Source organism: Cicer arietinum, chromosome 7, assembly GCF_000331145.2.
Source record: "Cicer arietinum cultivar CDC Frontier isolate Library 1 chromosome 7, Cicar.CDCFrontier_v2.0, whole genome shotgun sequence".
In the NCBI taxonomy this organism is placed as follows: domain Eukaryota; kingdom Viridiplantae; phylum Streptophyta; class Magnoliopsida; order Fabales; family Fabaceae; genus Cicer; species Cicer arietinum.
In genome coordinates, this window is record NC_021166.2 from 5608347 (window position 1) to 5630103 (window position 21757).

A 21757-nucleotide genomic window follows, 5' to 3' on the forward strand; every position below is an offset into this window, starting at 1 on the left:
AGATTTTATTTGGCCCAATTTAGCTTGGACCCATTATAAAGCTACAAGCTGGAATAACAGTTCACTAAATTAATCCTATAGGTCCACAAAAATTAGATATCTATAATGAGAATCTTATCTTCAATATACTTTCTTCTTAAAGATAAGATGTAATACTATTTAAGGCCAATCTTTTTTATTTTCTAAACAGTCAGACATTATATATAGTGAGACATTAATTGACAAAAGCTTATAAGATGTAATGTAAGTCACATGCTTGACCCAATTTGAAATATAACAAATTAGGTATCTTTTTCTCCCATTTCCTATGTTCATAAAAGCCCTTAAAATATTTTTAGATTGGTCAATTTGAAGTGAATTAGAGGGTAGGAGAATAAATTCTCAACAAAAAATATTCTTTTTTAAAAATGACATAAGAGAAAAAGTTGATGTTAAGATTCTAGTTTATTTTGTTGGTTTAATTTCGATGTTAGTATATGTTTAGTTTTATTTTTTTTTAAAGTTAAAATTGATTAGAATTGAAGAACTGATTTTGATATAGTTAATTATTATTGAATATAATTGATTTTACTTTTAAAATTAATATTAACATAAAATTACTTTTTGCTTAAAGTTTTTTTTTTGTCTAAAGTTAATTTGTTATTTAATTCACTTTTGTATTAATATATATAAATATAAAATACTTTACTTTCAACTCATCTTTAATCAAAATTAAATTTACAAAATCGTTTAGAAATAATTTAAGTGAAAATAAATAAAGAAAACTATTATTTAAGTGAAAATGAAGGACTCACCTGTGTTGTCTCTAATTTGAGCTAGTTGATTATCAATAAAGTTAAATAGGACCCTCTATAATTTGATGATAGGATAAGATGTGAGTTTTAGCTACTATTTAAGATAAGGGTGGTGTTTCTGTTCTTGCTAATCGTTTTCAAGGAAGCGACAATTACTATTTATTAATGGCCGACATAATTTCAACTTAACCAGAAAAAAATAAGTAAATTATTTTTAAATTTTAATTCATTGATAAACTTATTTATTAATAGATTGTTTTAAAATTATATTCAACATTTTGTAGTTGTGAGTCATAAAAAAAATGATCTTAAATTTTAATTTATTAACAAAATTTGATATTATTATATTGAACATTTTGTCATAAATTCGAATTCGACACTTTTGTAGTTGTGAATTATTTATTTAATTTAAATAAATAAAAAAACAAAAAACTTTTGAGTTGATTGTTTTGGAAAAGAGAAGAAAGACATGTGACATTGAAGTGAAATTCAAGTACAAGTGGATCCTTAAGACAATAGCCATGCAAGTATACACGTAGATTAAGTTACAATATTAGTGGCTTGCCAGGTAGGAATTTATCTTCGATCTTGAATTCAATATAAATTGAGGCCAAAGGGGAGCTATAAATGTTCAAGTTACAATTAATTATATTAGAGTTTAAAAAAAAATGGGAGTGATGAGAATGTCTAAGTTGAGGAGAATTGTTAGGCAACAAAAGGGGAAACTTTATATTATGAAGGTTTGTATATCTATGCTTCTTAATTGGCATAAGTACTCTTAGCCACAACAAGCACTTTTCAACCTTGAGCTATCTCTCATCATCTACCTCAATGAGTATTAGTTTAACATCTAGGGGTGTAGTTTGTGGTTGAAAATTTGAGTGACCTATCAATTTCTTTAAACTTCTACTCTCTCATACTTTGTCTAACAAGTAAATGAAAATATTAAGTATAAACTTCAAATGTTTATGTTTCATTGGTCTCTAATATTTTGTCAAATTCATCTTTTTAGTCTCTAATATTTTATCAATGTATAAGAGTAGAGACTATAATTAGACAAATGTGATAAAATATTTGGGACTATTTATAACATGTCAAGGGTTATTTATTATTATCATTTATTTGAATAATGAAATATAAGCTAGATCTAGAAAATTACTCTTCCAGTCTTCCTACCCCCAAGGACAATTTGGTATTTGTATATTTTATGTGTTGTCGAAAAAAACATGCAAATAGAAAAAAGTATATATTGTCAAACTTAAGTGTGTTTAGTGTATCTTTAGAAAAAAGTGTGTTTAAACTTTAGTGTAATTTAATTTAGCTTTATCTTATGTTACTAATTGGACAGGATTGTTAACGGTAATTAAAAATTAACGTCGTAAATGTTTTGTATATGTGTGATTAAAATCTGAAAAAATAGTTAGCAATTAGTAATTAATAATTGTATTACATACCAATACCTTGCATGTAAATACAACAGTTTGTTTTTCAATTTTCACTAAACATGAACATAATCTACTATATATATATAAAGCTAATTAATAATCACAATGTTCTATTCAGTGAAAGCCATAGCATTGGTGCAAAACTATTACCAACGAAAAGAACCTAACAACAAGGTAAAAAAGAAAAAATCATAGCTGGAAGTGACTATTCAGTTTTTAATTATAATAACAGCATTTAAAGTACAAGCTCCGTAAATTATTTTATCACGTCAATAAAAAAATTAGATAAATTTAAAAATGGTATAAATATAATGTAATAGATTAAATAATCATAGTGTAAAAGAGTACAGACAGGGTTGGTATTCTGAAATATTCTGAAATAGAATCCATAGAAAAAAGAAGGGTGAAATTGGGTTCCATATATTAAGAAAAAGAGTACAGACAGGTTTGGTGAGTGGTATGAGGATGAGCTGTTGAAAGAAAGTCCCTTTGGCAGTGTGACCAACATTGCTTTGTCGTCTTCTTCTTAACTCTTGCCGGTTACTAACACTACTACCTTCTATATATAGCTCCAAATTAACAAGTATATGTCAACACTCAACACCATCCTCCTTATTCTTACTATCAATGACAAATAATATTCCAAAGCCTAAATTAATAATGCGACGGTGTTCAAGGCACTTCAAGGAGCAGAAAACTAGATTTTATATCATGTGGAGGTGCATTGTTTTGCTTCTATTCTGGGAGGATTAATTCATCATATATTTATTTACATATATCATAATAGTTAAGTTAAGGATTATGTTTTCTTCTCTTACATATGGTGTAAAATCCATCTGTACTTTGGAGGAAAGTAAATCAACATGTATTCCTACATATAAACATATTTTCGGTGGAATTTGAGTTTTTATCGACATGAATAAATTGAGGATGATCTTTGTCTAACATGCATGTAACAATTTAAAATATAAATATTTTCTCTTTATGCATATAATCTTCATTCTAGAAGTTTATTTTGTTTGTGTTTATATATATATATATACACATTTTAAGGCTCTTCGATAGAGCTAAGAAAATAGTTTATAGATTATAGACTATAAATTTTATTCGGTAACAGTGATTTATAAACTTATAGATTATAACGTTTTTTATAACCAAATTCAAGTAGGTTATAAGTTTATTACTTATACATTCTTTGATAAGCTAATTTAAATAGTTTATAATTTATCGTTTTAACTTTCAATAAATTATCCATATTATTATAACTAAAATCTTTTTTTATTTTTTAAAATTTATTTATAATAATTTTAAATAAATAATTTTAAAATAATTTATATAATTTAAAATTAAAAATATTCTTAATAAATAATTTTTTAAAATAATTTATTTATAATAAATAATTTAAATTTTAAAGTGAATAATTTATTTATTTTAAATTATCTATTTTAATTTAAAATAAATAAAATAGAAAAATAAATAAAAATATATATCCAATTCATTAATTTTAAGTTAATAATTTTTTTAAAATTACTGTTTTAAAAGTATTTTAAATGTTAATTAATAAAATTTATTTTTAATCAAGAATATCTTTTTTAAGTCATTTTATATTTTAAACTAATTAAATCGTTAATTTTATGAAACACTTCAATTAACATAAAAACTATAAATAAACTAATTTTACCAAAGAGAACTTAAATTTTTTAATTAGTAAATATCAAACTCAAAACTCCAGAGTTTACACGCACATGTACATCAGCCACTTGTACTATACCATAGTTGTTGGCTATATTAATTATTATTAGCGACATGTATTTTGATAAGTTATTTATCTTTTAAATCAAATTCAAAATTAGAGTGTAGTTCCAAAAGAGTGAAGAAAGGACAACACCAACCAGATCAAAAAGAAATATAGATATTTGATAGATAGTATCAACTAAATAACTTTTCATGACATTCCAGAAATTAATCGAATGGAGATCGGATTTTTTTTTATTAATAAATATTATTATATAATTATTATTATGATATTTATATAATATACTAACAAATTTATATAGAGGATAAGAGCTACGGTCCAACCTTAAATCCGTCTCTAACTATGTCCCTCAATGCCTTCCTACTGCCCAGCAGAGGAAGCTTAAGGGTTGCTAGATACATTCCATTGAGTTATTGAAATTGGTTTAATTAGATTATTATATAATTATCGAGATCAATTACCATGTAGTAGTTCACCTTGTAAACCATCAATTACCACGTCTAGGATATGAACTCTTTTCGGAAATAAATTCTCTACAGTCAAACAATGGCTGTAGAAAATCTTAGTTATCCAATCCGTCTGATTTCCATCAAACGAAATTCAATATACTGACTATGTAACTGCAAGATTCCAGCAGGGAATCCGTGTCCCTTTCTTAACTTCTTTGACATACTTTTAAAGCCATCTGCACATTGAGTATTGAAGTAGAAAACTGTTCGTTTAGGCACATATTATAAACATTTTAGATACAATAATATTGCGGCAGGCATGCAGCATCAGTTCAAAAAGCTTCTATTAGGAGTAACACAAAAAGCTTCTACTAGAATAAAAATGAATTTAAGCACTACCAAAAAGGAAAAGTATGTTTAATTAATACACAAGATCAAATGACTTAAATACTCTTCATGGCTTCTTTTTCAGCATCAGATAACTGATACAAAAACCAACCGTTAATATATTAAGGGCATTTTTCTCTGACACGGAGTTCCTTGTTATCTTGTAGAATTCAATGCATTTTCCTCTACAGATGACTTTGGAGTTTGCCCTCCCTTACTTTGGCCTCCCTGGATGGTTGAAAACAAGATCATAAATACAAAAACAATTACAATCCATACAGGAGAATTCAGTAAAGCAGCCTTTTCAACAACAAATGTTATACCATTATCAAAGCCAATAATATTTCTGGATTTAGAAATGTGGAAACTTCAGTTGAAATACAAATCCATAAAAGATAGAGCAACTAACTTTAAATTTTTAAATTATTGCAAAGGGTTTGAGAGGTGGAATCTGCAACTAATTGCTAATCAAAGTCACAAGTGATCCAAATGGGTAACACCCCTCTTGAGGAGCCATCAGATCTCTGAAGTGTGAAATCGATTAGTTGTTTTAGCCATGCAAAAATGTAAACAAAATCTAGCTCCTCTAAAGCGAGCAAATCACATTGAATGTAAAGTGAGTAGTATTAATCGATGATAAACAAATCAACGATTGATATTGTATGTACATGTATAACATATCATGGTTTCGTCGAAATATCAACTTTTGTTTTCTCACTTTAAAAGAGCCAAATCCATCTAAACATGGGTTTTCCTTTTTTTATTGATAGTTTCGTTGTCAGCATAGTCTTTCCTACAGAGTTGTAAGAAAAGAAAATATATCCAATGACTCGACAGCAGAATTGTTTATATTACAAAAATGGCTACCAGTGAAAATGAATATGATGTAGAAAGATTGGATGCAACACATTTATGACAGGAAAGTACCAGTTCCTTCATACTCCCGTCACATAAGTTTACAAATTTTAACTTCCATAATGTTTTTCACTTTTCAATAATATATACAAATAAGGGAATCATCGTTTGTTTTTACTGGACAGATTACTTACATACGGAAGGAAGAAGAATGAACCGTTACTAGGAAATACAATGAATAAAAGCAGATGATTGTTCAGTTGAAAAAACCTTCAAAAACAATAAGGAATACAAAATATTAAAACCATAAAAGATGTAGAATGATAAATCACTTACCGTTCCCTTTTGGCCAGTCATCCTACGGATTGATGGAGCTCGTGCCATTGAGGAAGCAGCTGCAGCTGCTGCAACACGTATTCTGCAAAATATAAAATTTATATAACATCAAAATTCATATTTGCAGCCGTTTCATCCATATCTGCAGCTTAATTTTTGAAATTTTGCACACGCATACTCTCTATTACCTCTTATGAACGTCAACATATTCATCTGTCTCGTCCACAATTTCTTCCTGCATCCAAGAAGCAGTTATATTCAGTGTTATGCATATTAAACACTTGGCGGATGTGTATATCTCAGAAGACAGAAATTTACTTGCAGAAGTTCTTCAAATACATCTTCCAAAGTGATAATACCAATCACTTCACCATCTTCAATATTTTCTGAAGGACCGTTTAATGAGCCATCACTAGTACGCTGCAAACCAGTTTGCTTATTAATGATGGGAAGCTTTGAAGGCTTGTCAATGTCAACAACAACATTTTCTAAATTTGCATCATGCTTTTGTAACAATGGAGTAGTCAACTGCGAATCCCCACCAACACTTTTCTTAGCTTCAAATTTTTCTTCGTCGATTATTTGTGGAGTTTCTTTGCCTTTTCCCTTAGCTTTAACAACAGCAGCCATATGGCTACTTCCCTTTTGGAACTCATTCAGTATATCATAAAGAGGCATATCAGATGGAACCCTGTAGATAAACATCATTACATAAACTAAGGATATTTCACAATTTGTTTGAACAACCACAGCAAACTAATAAATTTACAAAAACACACCGTGGAATTCTCCGGATAGATACAGCACTAACTGGGGTCTCTGTTTCAGGTCTTACAGTAAGAAGATTTTTTACCTAATTATAATAAGAAAAAACAAACATGAGGAAGAAAGAACCTAAAAGTAATGAAATAATATAAATAAATTCAAAATGTGAAAAATACACACAAGTAGAAGCCCAATAACATTCTTTGGATTTCCAGAATAGACAGGAACTCGGCTGTGCCCTCGAGCAAGAATTTTTCCCATTGCCTCCCTGGTTTGAGATTGGCAGGATAAAAGAAGTTTTAGGGAAAATAAAATAAAGGAGAAAAAACAAGATTTTACTCTATGCATATGCTTTGCATATACCTTACGAGGGAAGGAAGATCCTACTAGAGTTTATGGGAAACAATAATAATATTTTCCACATGGTCTAGTAATTGGTGTAGCTAAAAAGAAAATTTCAGCAACAATAAGTCATAAAGAGGAAGCAAATGAACTTTGTCAAAGAGAAAAGTCATTTTCAAAACAAATCCATTCACTTATTGGTAAACCTACTGAAGAATAACGACATAGAAACTAAGAAAGCTTACCAGTCCAGTTTTGAATTAACATCTAAAGAAAATGTTGATTCAATAGGAGTCATAGCCTCCTCAGCAGTCTGTTCAAAATCACAAATTAAAAAGCAAAAGGCAAAGCCAAGTTAAATAACAAGATGGAAAAATAATGCAGTAAATATGCTCTTTATACAAGCAAATGGCTTACAGCATCATATAGTTAATAATGAAGCAAAACATAGAGAGAACTCAAGTATGCATTAGAATGTATTACTAATGGAACACAAAATCACTAGAACTGGACGATGAGTATTGGAATAACATGGCATGGCACACTGATAAATAATTAATAAACCCCAGTTCCCTATTCCATTTCCCACAAATAGTATACACTAGTAAAAAGTTTTCACGTAAATGAAGCAACCTTCACTTGTTTCCACTTTTCACCATCAATGTAATTAAAACTTAACACAGGCAAGAAACTTCGTATTCTTCTGCATTGAATATCATACATTGATAAATTGTATTGTATTGACATGAAATGGAACACAAACAAATAGATTGGCATTCAATGTGGAAGGTGAATTGCAGCACCTTACCTTTTCAGTCAAATCAAGAGCTCCACTGATAATTGTTGTCTCATCGTGTGTAAGCTCACCCCCTTTCCCAGCCTAAAAAACAAGCAAGTTCAACACTTACGAATCAAACACCTTAACAAAACAGTTGAGTAGCTTCACCAAAGTTGACAAGACTGATTCTGCATACTAAACACTAATTACGGAGTAATACCTCCTTGCCATGAATGGAGACAAGAGCTTTTAACTGAGCTCGCCTAAATAAAGCCTCATCATGCCCCAATAGGTAATCCAAAACCTGGAACAAATGTTTGTTAGGAGAAAAAATACTTGGGGAGCATCATGATTAAAATAAAAGCCACCATCTATAGATGAAAATAACCAGAGCTCTATGCTCCTAGGGGTGAAGAGCCATAGAGCTTTTGTCTACATTTGTTAGGAAATTGACCATGGTGTCAACCCGTAATAATATTTATAAGGGTCATGCTAACAAGTGCTTTAAGGGCATTTGTTAAGAAAACAAAAAAGGAAATAAAAAAAAAAACATTTGCGTAGAAAATTTCAATTTTTACAATTTAAAGTATTAAATGTACAAATTCCAAGATTCCAAATTACAAGTGCCTTGTTAGCATTTCCCTATTTATATTTTTTTATCCCCGTTGCATCAGAACATTCTTTTAAACTACACAGCGCAGACATAACAGTCTCCACAAAACAACTTTTAAAAGGCCTTAATATGTGTATGCATCATCCTATCATAATCAGCATAACATCTTAGCATATCAATGTGCCATGGAAATAATACATCATGAGACAATATACTATTAATTTTCATTTCTTTGTCCTCTTCTCAATTACATTATATTGGTTAACAAAAGAATGCCATGGAACAACTTCAATAGTAATAGAATATACCTTTCCAACTGGGTAAGAAACTGGGTAACATATAATCATTAAAATCCGCACAAGCCATGCAAAGTTGGCACCTACAGCAAGACCATATCTACTACAAATTGCTTGTGGAATAACCTGAAATCAGAGACGCAAGTTATAATTAGTGAAAGATATGGAGCTTGTAAAATTTACTGGTAAAAATGCTGAGACTAACCACTGAACTGGAAAGATAGAAAAAATGACATACCTCCCCGAAAAACAGAACGAAAGTTACAGAGAGAATGATAGCAAGAAATTGATTGAAGAGTTTATCTAGGTATATAGGAAGAGCCTGCAGATGGGAAGTTTCAAAGCCAATGGCTGTCAAAAAGTTAGGCAAGGTTTAGGATTCAGCATACAAAGTGTAAGCAAAATCAATATGAAACATAATTATCAAGACTTGTGGCATAGAAAAGCATATTCAGCAATAAAAGTGAATTATCAATACCATTTCAAATAAGCTATTTTAATCTTCCTAATCCATTTTCTGATAAAAACATAACATTCTTTCTTTTAAGAAACAAAGTATTTGCAAGAAGATAAAGATCAACACCGAAATTAATCTGAAAAAGTGAAAGTAATTGAATATAATTATATGTGTAAGTGTCATGTCGAACGAGACACAACTTCAATCTGAAATCTGAAGTGACAGAAAAAACATTAAAAAAAATTTGAAAGGAAAAGGGGGATTTGCAGTTGAATTACCTCCATAGCAACAGCATTACAGAGAAGCAGAGTAACAAGAAGCTGATGTTGTTTTTTAACCACAGGAAGTATGATCGCTGCATAAGGTATTTCAAATTTCAAAAGGTAACAATATCAATCAATTAACTAAATAATTAATCAAGAAATTAAACCATGCGGTTTGTTAATGAAATTTTGTACCGGCTTGTTTTTTCTCAGAAGGAGAACCACTTCGTTCAAGAATTTCGAGGTCGACGAGGCTTAGAGACATGAGACCGAGGGTGAGACCGGACATTATACCGGCAAAGAGAACGAGAAAACAGCAGATTCCGGCGTAAACTACCCACCGTATGGATCCAAAAGGTATGCCTTCATTTGCAAGAACCAAGTGCTCGCGAGTCAACATCCGACTCAGCGTCAACGCGTTCACCACAGAATTCATCATCGTCGTTTATCTCCCTCTTCTTCTTCTTCTTCTTCTACTTCTTCTACTTCTTCTTCTTCCTCTTCAGTTCCTTTGTTGTGAATCTATATGGTCACGTGATATTAAGATGAATCGGAAATCGTTGGGGTTGGTTTAGACGGTGATCGTGAACCCACGTCATCATATATCAATCATAATTCATAACCGAGCCGCAACTAAACAACGCATCCCGCGCGCGTTACTTCATTTTTTCTAGCTTACGTATATTTCGTACACCTTTTTTTTTTTTGTCTGAAGGTTTCGTACAACTTTCTTCCTCTACTATTGGATTTTTGATACAAAGATCCTTTTCTACTTTTCAAATCCCGATAATTTAATAAAAAAATATTTGAACGGTATATACCCTTTTACAGTTTTATTAAAAAAGATTATTTAAAAAATAGAGAAAAGAAATGGACAAATCTCATTTCATTTATTTAAGTACTTTCCATATGCTTCTTAATTTAATCAATCATAATTTTGTAAAAACACAAAAGTACAACAAAATGTGTATTTTATGTTAACCATTATATAAAAAAATATCTAAAACATACATCTAAGATTTTTCTAAAAACAGTTATTATCAAGTGACACTGATAACAATTTTATAGCATTATGAGATTATTTAAACTATTATTCTAAAATTACAAAGTTAAACTTTTATCATTAAATTGGCACAATATAAACATTAAAAGGAATTTAATATAAAAGCTAAGGTTTTAATTTTAATTAAATATATCATACAAAATAATTATTAAATATTTCAATTTTCAAGTAAAAAATTATTTTTGAATTATAAATAAATAATAAAATATATATATTGATTAATGAAGGAAAAATAATATACTATAAATATTAAAAGTACAGCTAGTTTAGTATATATATTTAAATTTTGATCAATGAAGGAAATACTTACACAATAAAAAATATTAAGTAAATGTAATCAAGTAAATATACAATAATTTGTCGAAAAAAAAGTAACTTCACCATAAGAGATAAAAGTACAATTGCAGTTAAGTGAATGTTTCGTTTCACAATGACATTGAAATAATCATGGTTGAAAATTTAAATTTTGTAAAAAAATATATAATAACTCGTAATAATTTTATCAATTCTATTATAAAACAAAAAAACACACACTCAAAAAATATGAAGTATTAGGCAACAAATTAGGTTACAATACTAAATTCATAATATTTAGACATATAATTTTAAGATTCAGATGAATAATCGACTAAGTCAATATTCATTAGTTCGGAAATTCATTAGTTGAAGTGTATAACTATTGCCCCAATTTATTAAAAAAAATAAAAATATTCATGACATAATACATCCCTCAATAATGCAGTCAAGTTTATAAGCATGACAATGACATGTCTCGAGCTCCCAATAATGTAATAAAGTTTATAAGCAGAAAAAATAATGCAATCAAGTCGAGCAAGGTTTGATTGTATTCTTTGTCCCAAAAAAAAGTTTGATTGTATTTGTGGTTGTTTTATTACTATAAATTTATACTATATTGAAACTAATTTATATGTTCAGTATAAAACTTTTTACAAATTAGTGAAATAAAAGCATCAATCAAAATATAACATCCAGCTCAATTTATAAATATAAAATAACCTTTAATTTGTGAGCCCACATTTTCATGTAAATTTGTTTGAGAGAAAAGAGGGCCAAAATCACAAACTAGAAACCACATTGAAATTGAAGAAGATTAACAATTTACACAGCATGTGTCATCTAAACTTAAATTCTTTTATTTTTATTTTTATTTTTATTTTTATTTTAATGAATAAAAATCTATTCGTGTGATACTCACTAAATCTTCAATTTATTCAGATAAAAACTAAATCTTCAATCAAATTATACAAAAACTGTCTCATTAAAAATTAAAGTATACAAAAGTAAATCTCAATAGCAAAACTACTTAGGCAGATTTTCATATAATTTAAAAACTATTTAGTATTATTTGAGAAATAAATTGACGTTTACTCCCCATCATACCCCTAGCGAAAAATAAAAAATCTCCAAGGATTTTAGACAAAAAGCTAAAAACTTTACATAAGGTTTTCTTAATCAACTTTCCGTAATGTTTGGTAGAGAATCAGAGATTAATTGGTGAAACACAACTCAAACAAATAATACGAACAATACCTATATCAATTTTTAAGACGTTTCTTGGTGTCTTGTTGCAACTAAATAACAAAAAAAAAATGATAATAAAATTTAACCAACCACAAAATTTAGTTTAATCCTTGAGAACAAAAACACAATTTTAAATTTGTCACAAAAATAAACTACCGGCACATTAGTCTGTAATACAACTAGGTTTTGAGCTTCTTTGAAGCACAATACGTTAGTGTTAATGTAGCATTCCACTTGTTATAACATTGACCAAATTTCACATTAAAGGATTTAAGGAACAATTAGATCCCTAAAATATATGAAAGAATTTAAGGAACAATTAGATCTATATAACGAAAACATATGAAAGGAGTTAAGGGACAATTAGATTCCCATAACGAAAATATACGAGGACAACTTGGTCTCTATATCAAAATTTTAAATTGCTAAAACATCTTTCATCTTCTTCCTCATTCTTTTCCTCTCTTTTTCCTCCATTGAAGGAACAAAATCACTTGGTGCATTCATATGGTGATGAGTGGTGCTAGATCACAAGCTTCTCCATCATATTCAAAATCACTGGGTTTCCAAACATAGGCTGAGTTTTTATGATGTTGTCATGGACAGATATATCAAGAGATACCAAACTGAGTTTTTATGATTTTGTCTTGGAACAATTTGGTTCACTTGCATATTTTTTATTCAAACATACGAGAGACTCACTTGTCCTTTTACATTGTGTTAATATTATGTTTCTCCTACTAAACAACGCTAATACTATGTCGTCGCCTTAATACATGTAAGAATTTAAAGGATGGTCTAAAAAGGATTTTCTCCTTTTTTTCAAGGACTAAATTTAGGTTCATGATATTTCTGTGGTTTTTGTGATTGAAGAGAACAAAAATTCACTCACAACTTTTCAAAAGCGGGCCATTCTAGTTTGCTTCTAGATGGTTGCTCATATTTTTAACTCAAATATTAATAAGTGTTTGAAATATTATTCAACACAAACAACCTTCATTGGCACAAACTGGTGCTCTTAATAGACTACAGTTATATTGCACACATAGACAGACAGAAATATAAGAAGTGAAAGTTCAATCGGATTGCTAGGTACCAATCACTTAGTAATGCACTGCATCCTTTAACTTCTCCATTCTTTACAAAATTCGTTCAGTTACCATTAGTTTTCAGATCAAGGTAGCATATTTCTTGTTGTTGTTGTTGTTAGTGAAATACAAAACTATTATTTACTAAAACGAACCCCAAGCACAATGCACAGCCACAATGCTAGAAATTCATAATTAAGCTGTCTTTTACATGTAAACTTACTCAAGTGGTTCAAAGAGACAGAGTTTGATAGAGCGGAGGACCAAACCCATTCCTATCAGAGTTCATGTCATTAAAATTTGTAAGCTGTTGTCCTCTTCCAACTTTTTGATGATCCAGGCTTTGCAATTGAAACATAAATAAACCTGCCATCAAAAAACTGCACCACAAAAACCAGCTCCCATGTCATCAACATTTTAAAGTATGTACAAGAATATAAACTATACTAGTATTATATATACACTTTACTATTATATTAGTTAACTATTTAATATATATGCATTATCATATGTTATTTAATTATATTTTTATCTTTAAAAAAAAGTTATGATAATTTAATTTTATACAGTATTTATTTTTTAAAATTAAATTATCAAAACTTATTTTTACATAATATTTATCATTATTACTCAAAAACATAGTATTTATTATTAAAATAATTTATGGCCCCCCGTCTGATAGATCTCTGGATCAGTCCCTGTACAAGATTCCTCTTACAGTTGGAACTATGGCTCTTACAAGTTAATGCATACCTTTCCATTCATCTCTTTTGCAGCCAACTGCGCAGATTCTTCCTTGTCAAAGGAAATATATGCAAATCCTAGAGATTGTCCAGATTCTTTATCTATTAAAATCTTCACTGCCAAAAGATAAATCAATCAAAACTAAAGTTCCTTAGAAGCTCAAGATTTCCAATACTTGAGGTTCCATTAATGCAAAACATATATACTCTAGGAAGTGTCTGTCTTAATAAAGGTTAAAGCAAAGCTAGCCTGCCTCTAAAGCAAACCAACACACAAAAAGGATTTATTATTACCTTGAGTAACTTCACCGAACCCCGAAAACACTTTCGTTAAACGCACTTCAGAGATTGAGAGAGGAAGCCCTGTATATATTGGCCCACCATGAAGACTTCAGTATATATAATTACATAACACTGAAAATGAAAATGGAGAACTTTTGTAGACTAACACGGAGTACAAAAACCTTAAACTACCAACGATATCAAATGGAGGGAATATTAAACTACATGGCTATGTCATCTCACATTATTTATGATAAGAGATTATGACGTCAAGTTTTGGAAGTTGTTATTGAACTAAGAACAAGTGGCTGCAATGTAGCCTTCAATTCCTAATGGAGTCGTTAAGATGGGACAGACCCTGATACACAATTTAAGTAAGAGCCTTCTCTTCTCTACTCTGTCAATAATAATTATTACAACATTCAGTTATCAATTATGTTACCATCCTATTAAGTTAGTTACTCTAACAAACTTGATTAAGCTTAACAGGAAGCAAATAGAATTGATAACTGAATGTTCTAATAATAAAGTAAAAATGATATCCACTATTCATTTAATTAAAGTGTAACATAATCCCAAACCATAAAACTCACTATTCAAACATGCTATCTATTCTAATTCAAATTTATTTGGCAAGTGTTCGAACAACCCTATTATATGGCCAATTACAACAAAATTGAAAGAGACTGAATAATAGACAAAATAAAGTTACCTTTGATGAAGATTTTGGTTGAAGAAGAAGGAATAGTATATTCGACAGAAGACTCTGAGGTGGAGGCGGCTCTGCAGCAAAACCTTGGATAAGGTGCATTGGGAAGAGCGATGGAAGCTAAATTTGATAATGAAAAATTGATTCTCGACACAGATTGCTTCCATTTTCCAAGCCGCGGAAGCAATTCAATTTGGGGTTTACAACATGCAAGTTCTTCCAGTGCCATTCGATTTTGAAACGCGACAGTTACTGTATCGCGTGATAGCAGAGAACGTGGAACTTCGTTTTTTTGGGTCTGCTTTATGGTTTATCAAAAATGGTTTGACCCATGAAAGTAACTGGATCATTTGTTGGGCCAAATTCGGATCAAATATAGTCCATGAGAGTCTAAAGACCCATGAAGTATAATAATGGTACTATAATCTGATAACTAATTTTCTTTTAACACCCCCATCTAGTACTGCTAACTTCACAATTTCTCAACGTGCTGCTCATGGATCTAAAAATGTTGGATCAATTTTTAGAAAATATGTAACAAACTAGTACCGCCAACCCTATAATTTTACAAAAATGTCATTTTACTATTTTTTACTTTTAACTATTTTCATTTTTTTCAAATATTCTCAAAATTTTGAAGAAAAAAAAATCAGAACCAATTTTTTGATAGATGAGAAAATATAGGATTTAAAATTATCAAGAGAAATATAGATTCTATAATTTCTTATATCTATTGGTTTAGATGAAACTATAAAACATAATATATGTATGAAAAGTAATTAAAACTTTGTAAATATCTCACTTACAGTACTTTTTCCTTCCAAATCAAATAATTGAGTTCGGGAGGTAAATAAGTTTCAAATAGGATAAATTATTTTAGGGAATTTAAGTTCGAAATTCTTTCTAAAATATATTTTTTTTTTTGTAAGATTTAGTTTATATTTCAATCGAATTCTGGAATTGTCATAAATCTGAGGGTTAAGATAAAAAAAATTCTCTAAAAATGAACATCAATTTTAAATTTCAATATGAAATATTAATTATTTTTTAATTATATCATTCAATAATAATAATAATAATAATAGTAATAATAATAACAATAATAATAATAATAATTATTATTATTATTATTTGAATCACTTTCAAATCATTATATTCAACTACGTATTCATAATAATCAATACACTACTCTATCCTACAACATTCTAATTATTTTCACACATAAAAAATGTACAAATAGAATAAATAAAATATTATTTTTAATAAAATTCATTTTATTAATTATTGGTGTATTTATTAGTATTATTGCAATTTTAAAGTATATGATATTAAATTAAGAGTGATGCATATATTATTATTGAAAAAATATAATTAATATCACTTTAAAAATTGAAAATATCAATTATTTTAGTATAATTTTTTTATAAATAGATCAGCGAAATATTTTATTTTATTCCTTTATACTGCATTTTCTTAATTAATTTGTACTATGTTAAACTCCCCATTTTTTTAATTTATACTTCTTTAGACCGAAACATAAATAAAAACTTATCTTAAAAATTATATATTTAATCTAAAATATAAATTAAATATATTAATTTTTCAAATATGTTTTTAATTTATTTCATTTTAGATTAAGTATTAAATAAAATGTGATAATTACTATGTAACGTACGGTAGGAATATTATAATATTTTCTTTTAAGTTTTTTTTTTTTTTTTTTTGGACACTGAGTATGAAGTATCATTCCAAAGAACATGATTGAATTCAACGGAACTAATCAATATTCACATGCGTATCTAGCTACGGCCGGACAAAGGACACGATGATTGAAAATTTGATGAAACCCATCAAATCTTTCTACAAAAGATTGACTATTTGTTCACATAATTCATCTTCTTTGTTGGTAATTTTAACATTTAATTAATTATATATATACAGAAGCAAATCTAAGGCAACCCTATTTATATATGGAGATACGACGACGGCTCATGATCTAATAGTCCCTGGAAGATTAGCAAGCAAAGAAATCCAATATCCAAAATGATCATAACAAGAATCTAAGTGAAAGACATATATACATAGGAATAACACGGGATCTACGTAGGTAAGATATAACATGACAAGCATTTTTGTAAGGGAATCAAATGTTGACGTAACAAATATACTATACTAAATCTAAAACTCATTAAGGTTATAAAACTAATAATAATTTAGTTGGTTAATGATTCCAATTTCAATGCTCAAGTCTCAACCCTCCAAAACCGTGTCTTGAATCTCCTCCAGCTAGCTACGCGTTTCTTAGTTGTAAATTAGCTAACGTGGAAGGTAGTATAGGACAATCACCCACTCCGTATTAAGGACAAGAAGCATCAACATGCTAGTAAATTAACTTCCCCAAAGATCAAAACAAAATAGTAGCTGGGAACTGACAAAATAGATGAAAACAACTTCCATGAAGGTGCCAATTTGGTAGAGTTACGTATCCAAAAAGTGGACAAGGTAGATAAGTTAGAAGGAAACAAATACTTCAATTTGGAAGCTAAAAAAGTGGGGGAAATTAGGTTGACCAAGACTAAAGATATTAGCATTATATTGAAGCCTTTTTTTTCATAATTTTAAAATCCAAATATATAATCTATCAAAGTATCGCTAACAATACTCAAGAGAACTTAAAAATTAACTATTTTTAAAATTTTATATACCACCAAAGAAATTTAAATTTACTTTTGTTAATATTTCATGTTGAATAATAAGTTGACTAGTTATTGAATGATATAAGAAAATAAATGTTTTTAGTAGTTTTATCTTTTAAAACTTTATATTTTATAATTAAAGATTTAGTTTTTAGAAAAATATACTTTAATAATTAAAAAATAATATAAAATAATTAAAGTTAATTTAAATATGTGTTGTACAACCACTACACAATTTAATAATTCACTATTGAACTTGATCTATCAACAAAAATAGACATAAAGTTAAGTGATAAGACGGATTTTTTAATTTTTAAAATAAAAAAATTAAAATCGAAAATAAGAAAATAGAGGATGAAAAATATATATATTCTTAATTAAGTATATCTTTAACCATCACGTCACTTCTTTTATTTTTTTCTGCCATACCTTTTTTTGGACGAATTTTCTATCATTTTCTAAAAAATATAAAAACGACAAAAACATAACATCTCTAATTGAGTTATTTATCATGGTCAACATGCACACGTGCACTTCTGATTGATATTTTGGCGAATCAAGTAGATAGATGGTCATTTCATTATCATGCATTGTCCTGAAGCCACGATTGACGGCACCGTCGTATACGACATACATTACATATATATATATATATATACATTTTTCATGTTGTTAAGGACCTGCTCCTAGACAACGACGGTGGCTACTAGAAACTCTATTTTCGTGATAACATTAAAATCCATATGGCAAAAATTTCACCATTCGTGTAACGTCATAACTAATTTCCAAATTAATATTCCACAAATGAACAAGCACACGTGACGTGAATGTTTTTGAAAACAATGTATTAGCAAAATATTTCCTTACACATTTTTTTAATACTTACTCTCTAATTAGCTGAAATATAAATATAAATGGATATTGATAAATTGCGTAGACTCGCATGAATTTAGTAGAAAATCCATTCAAATGACAAATAGTTAAGAATATGTGTGGAAAATAGTGAGATGATTTTTACTCAAATAAAAGATAAAAGTGATATCCATTGATAAAAGTGATTGCCAATAATTGATCATGTCCAATTTGGATTTTCTCGAAGTTATACTTTGACTAGATTTGTTCTTGATGTAGAAAGATTTGTGCAACACTTATTGTGATTAAGATTGTGTGAACTAGAAGTAATAATAATGTGGAGCAAAGAAGTTTGAATGTTATTTTTCTTCGATTTGATGATACCTTTAAATTGGTATCATCCCAATTTAAGAAGTCACCATCTAAGAAACATATTAAGTAATCAACCAAATTTTGACAATAGTGAATAGTCTATAGTTTTACTTTGTTAATCTATCATGATTAATTGCTTTACAGAAACGAATGACGATATGAAAATAAGAAAACTAATAATATTTTTCTATAATGTCTTAATTGATTTATTATCTTATTTTAGACAATTTTTTTTTATAACTGTGACAATTAAAACAGAAGGAATGGAGTATCATAAAATAATATGCAACATGCTATGCTTTTAGATTATTTTCTTGATAGTTATTCTAAGACTGTTTATTCAATATAATATATGTTTATCAATATAATCTCTTCGTAAATTACTAAGAGTGGTCGAAGTGGTGGAGAATTTTGTATTTAGTTTTTTTGTGGAAGGAAAAAATGAAAAGAAATGTTTTCCACTTAGTGTGTTTAAGAGTAGACAATGAGTACTCCAACCTATTACAAAAGGATATAAAAATACAATACAACAGAGTCTAAAATAAATGGATAAAATACAAAAAACATTACATATCAAAACAAATTAAACCAAAATACCTAATAAAAAAGAGATAGAGAGAAACATAATCTGACTTTGCAAAACTGCTGAAATTTTAGTCCTCTATCATGCTTGAAAGTACATGATCTTTTTTTTTAATAGTTATTGATAACTTTTTCTTTGTAATTGGTTTTTCTCTTTGTACTACTTTTAATAAATTTTGCTTATTAAAAAAAATCTCTTTCGTATTGTGTTAAGCTATTATTTATTTCAATTCTTAGTAAACATGCACCCCTCTTAATTGAGGCTTGTTGCGTGCCCAGTTGGCAGCAATCATATATAATGATAATATATACTATTAGTTATATACCATATATTTGTTCACAAATATGAAAAAGGAGCCCAAATTAAAAATCATGTTTGTGTATACGCTGATAATGATACGACTATTGCTTATCAATAAATAGAATAGAATAAGATCATTCATGTACCAAAAAAGTAAAAGAATATATATAGATCATTCACCAAAGTGCTGAAGTGAATGTAAATCACTTTCATACAGTATACCTTGAAACTAAAAATAAGGAAGAACATATACTACTTTTAATTTTCTGACTATGACAAATATATTCTTAATTAGTTTGCATGTTTGATGTGGAGTAAGAATCTCAAGAAGCATTGGTAAAAACAATTACTCCTTATAACCTTTTCTTTTTAATTAATCATGGGATGCAAAGGCAAAGAAACTATATATGCCTCTTTACTAAAGGTGATTTTGACCATACTTGAACTAGTAAATTCATGAATGTGATCCTTCATTCTCTTATATCCAAATTGGTGTCATGCAAACAAATTTTAGCATTTTGGGCGTGGGGAGTTAAAAGGTAGGTTGTTGCGGATAAGAATGATATAGGTGATGGAATAAAAGATAATTTGTAAAATATTATCTACAACACATAAAGAATTAGAAGCTTAATTAATACTTACTAATGAGTATGATCATGATCAGTGTGAGAAATCAATTTTAAATTTGACGATAAGTACAAGAGTACGGATACTACTAATATTAGAATTAACAATCAAAATTAAAGATTTTAAAATATTAACTAATTTATTTATAATTCTCCCTTTAATAAATTTAATGATAAAATTAGAGATGGATTTCATTTTTCTCTGTCTATATATATTTTTTATGCTAGTTTTTTTTTTTTAGTAGTAGTGGGGCATGAATATACATATATAAATTTTATTATAACTATATTATTGGAATTAAGAAAATGAATCTAAATATTATATTAATCAAGAATTTAAAATTTAAGACATTTTACGGTAAAAGTTTATTATTAGTGTACAAGAACAATTATAATGAGAAATTCTAACTAATTTAAGGAACAAATATAGAGATAATCAATTAAAAGTGTATTGAAAGTGAATAATTCTCGTAGTCACAATAATTTGAACACTCTATTTGAACACACACATATAAAAAAATAATAATATATATATAATATAAATCTCAAAACTCGGTATTTTTTATTATATTTAGACAAAAAAGTTGTCAAAAAATATTCTTACGAAGGAACTAGAACGAAGTAGTATAATAATAATAATAATAATAATAATAATAATAATAATAATAATAATAATAATAATAAATTACAATAATATTGGATGGTGAGTGGGAGTATAAAAGCAAAATCGTGTGTAGTATATTAGTTGGAATCATGTGGGATTAGAAGTCAGAGAGTGCATTGTGCCACCATCATTTTTATAACTTCCCGCCTTTTGTCTCGTTTTCAAGATTCCCCATAAGCAAACACTTCGCATAAGAATATAATATTTTGGGTATAGTTAATTCGGTATATAGTTTCACTCACACAACCAATGCACCTGTTAAAATATTAACCAATCTGATTTAACAACCACAATCAAATAACTGTCAAATACTACATATTCTTCAAGAGAACATTTATTTTACAAGACATATTTAGCATACCAAGTACTCATTAATAACCCTTATGGATTTTCTCTATTTTCTATTTCTCTATTATTATAGTTTTTATATCTATAAAGTTAATAATATTTAATTTATATTATATGCTTTAAAAATAATATATATATATATATATATATATATAATCGAATAGATGAATAAAATGATAAATGAATATTTTAATTGGTCAAATCTCTATGTAGGTTCTTTTTAATTTGATCAATTGAAGATTGACTTTTTTTTATATGAGACAATTTTATATTGGTGATTAATAGGTTATTTTTTTACATACATCAACGGGATTTTAATTGAGAAATGATAATTGATATTGTGTTGGATTATG

At 28.2% G+C, this 21757-nt stretch overlaps 2 protein-coding genes across 2 annotated transcripts; both read right to left on the reverse strand.

Annotated features, from left to right (window-relative positions):
* Positions 1-4694: 4694 nt before the first annotated feature.
* On the reverse strand, positions 4695-10119 carry LOC101495819 (DUF21 domain-containing protein At4g14240-like). The gene is made up of 13 exons (XM_004508309.4): positions 9732-10119; positions 9552-9628; positions 9055-9138; positions 8829-8942; positions 8128-8211; positions 7938-8009; positions 7375-7442; positions 6968-7055; positions 6802-6875; positions 6341-6713; positions 6211-6257; positions 6023-6104; positions 4695-5059 (listed from the first exon to the last, which is right to left on the reverse strand). Exons 1-13 carry the CDS (start codon positions 9973-9975, stop codon positions 4988-4990), a joined length of 1479 nt encoding a protein of 492 aa, XP_004508366.1. The 5' UTR covers positions 9976-10119; the 3' UTR covers positions 4695-4987.
* A 3082-nt stretch (positions 10120-13201) lies between these two features.
* On the reverse strand, positions 13202-15260 carry LOC101496584 (glycine-rich RNA-binding protein 4, mitochondrial). Its single transcript, XM_004508311.4, has 4 exons — positions 14967-15260; positions 14267-14335; positions 13983-14089; positions 13202-13609 (listed from the first exon to the last, which is right to left on the reverse strand). The coding sequence occupies exons 1-4, from the start codon at positions 15190-15192 to the stop codon at positions 13523-13525; spliced, it is 489 nt and encodes a 162-aa protein (XP_004508368.1). The 5' UTR covers positions 15193-15260; the 3' UTR covers positions 13202-13522.
* Between the last annotated feature and the right edge of the window lie 6497 nt (positions 15261-21757).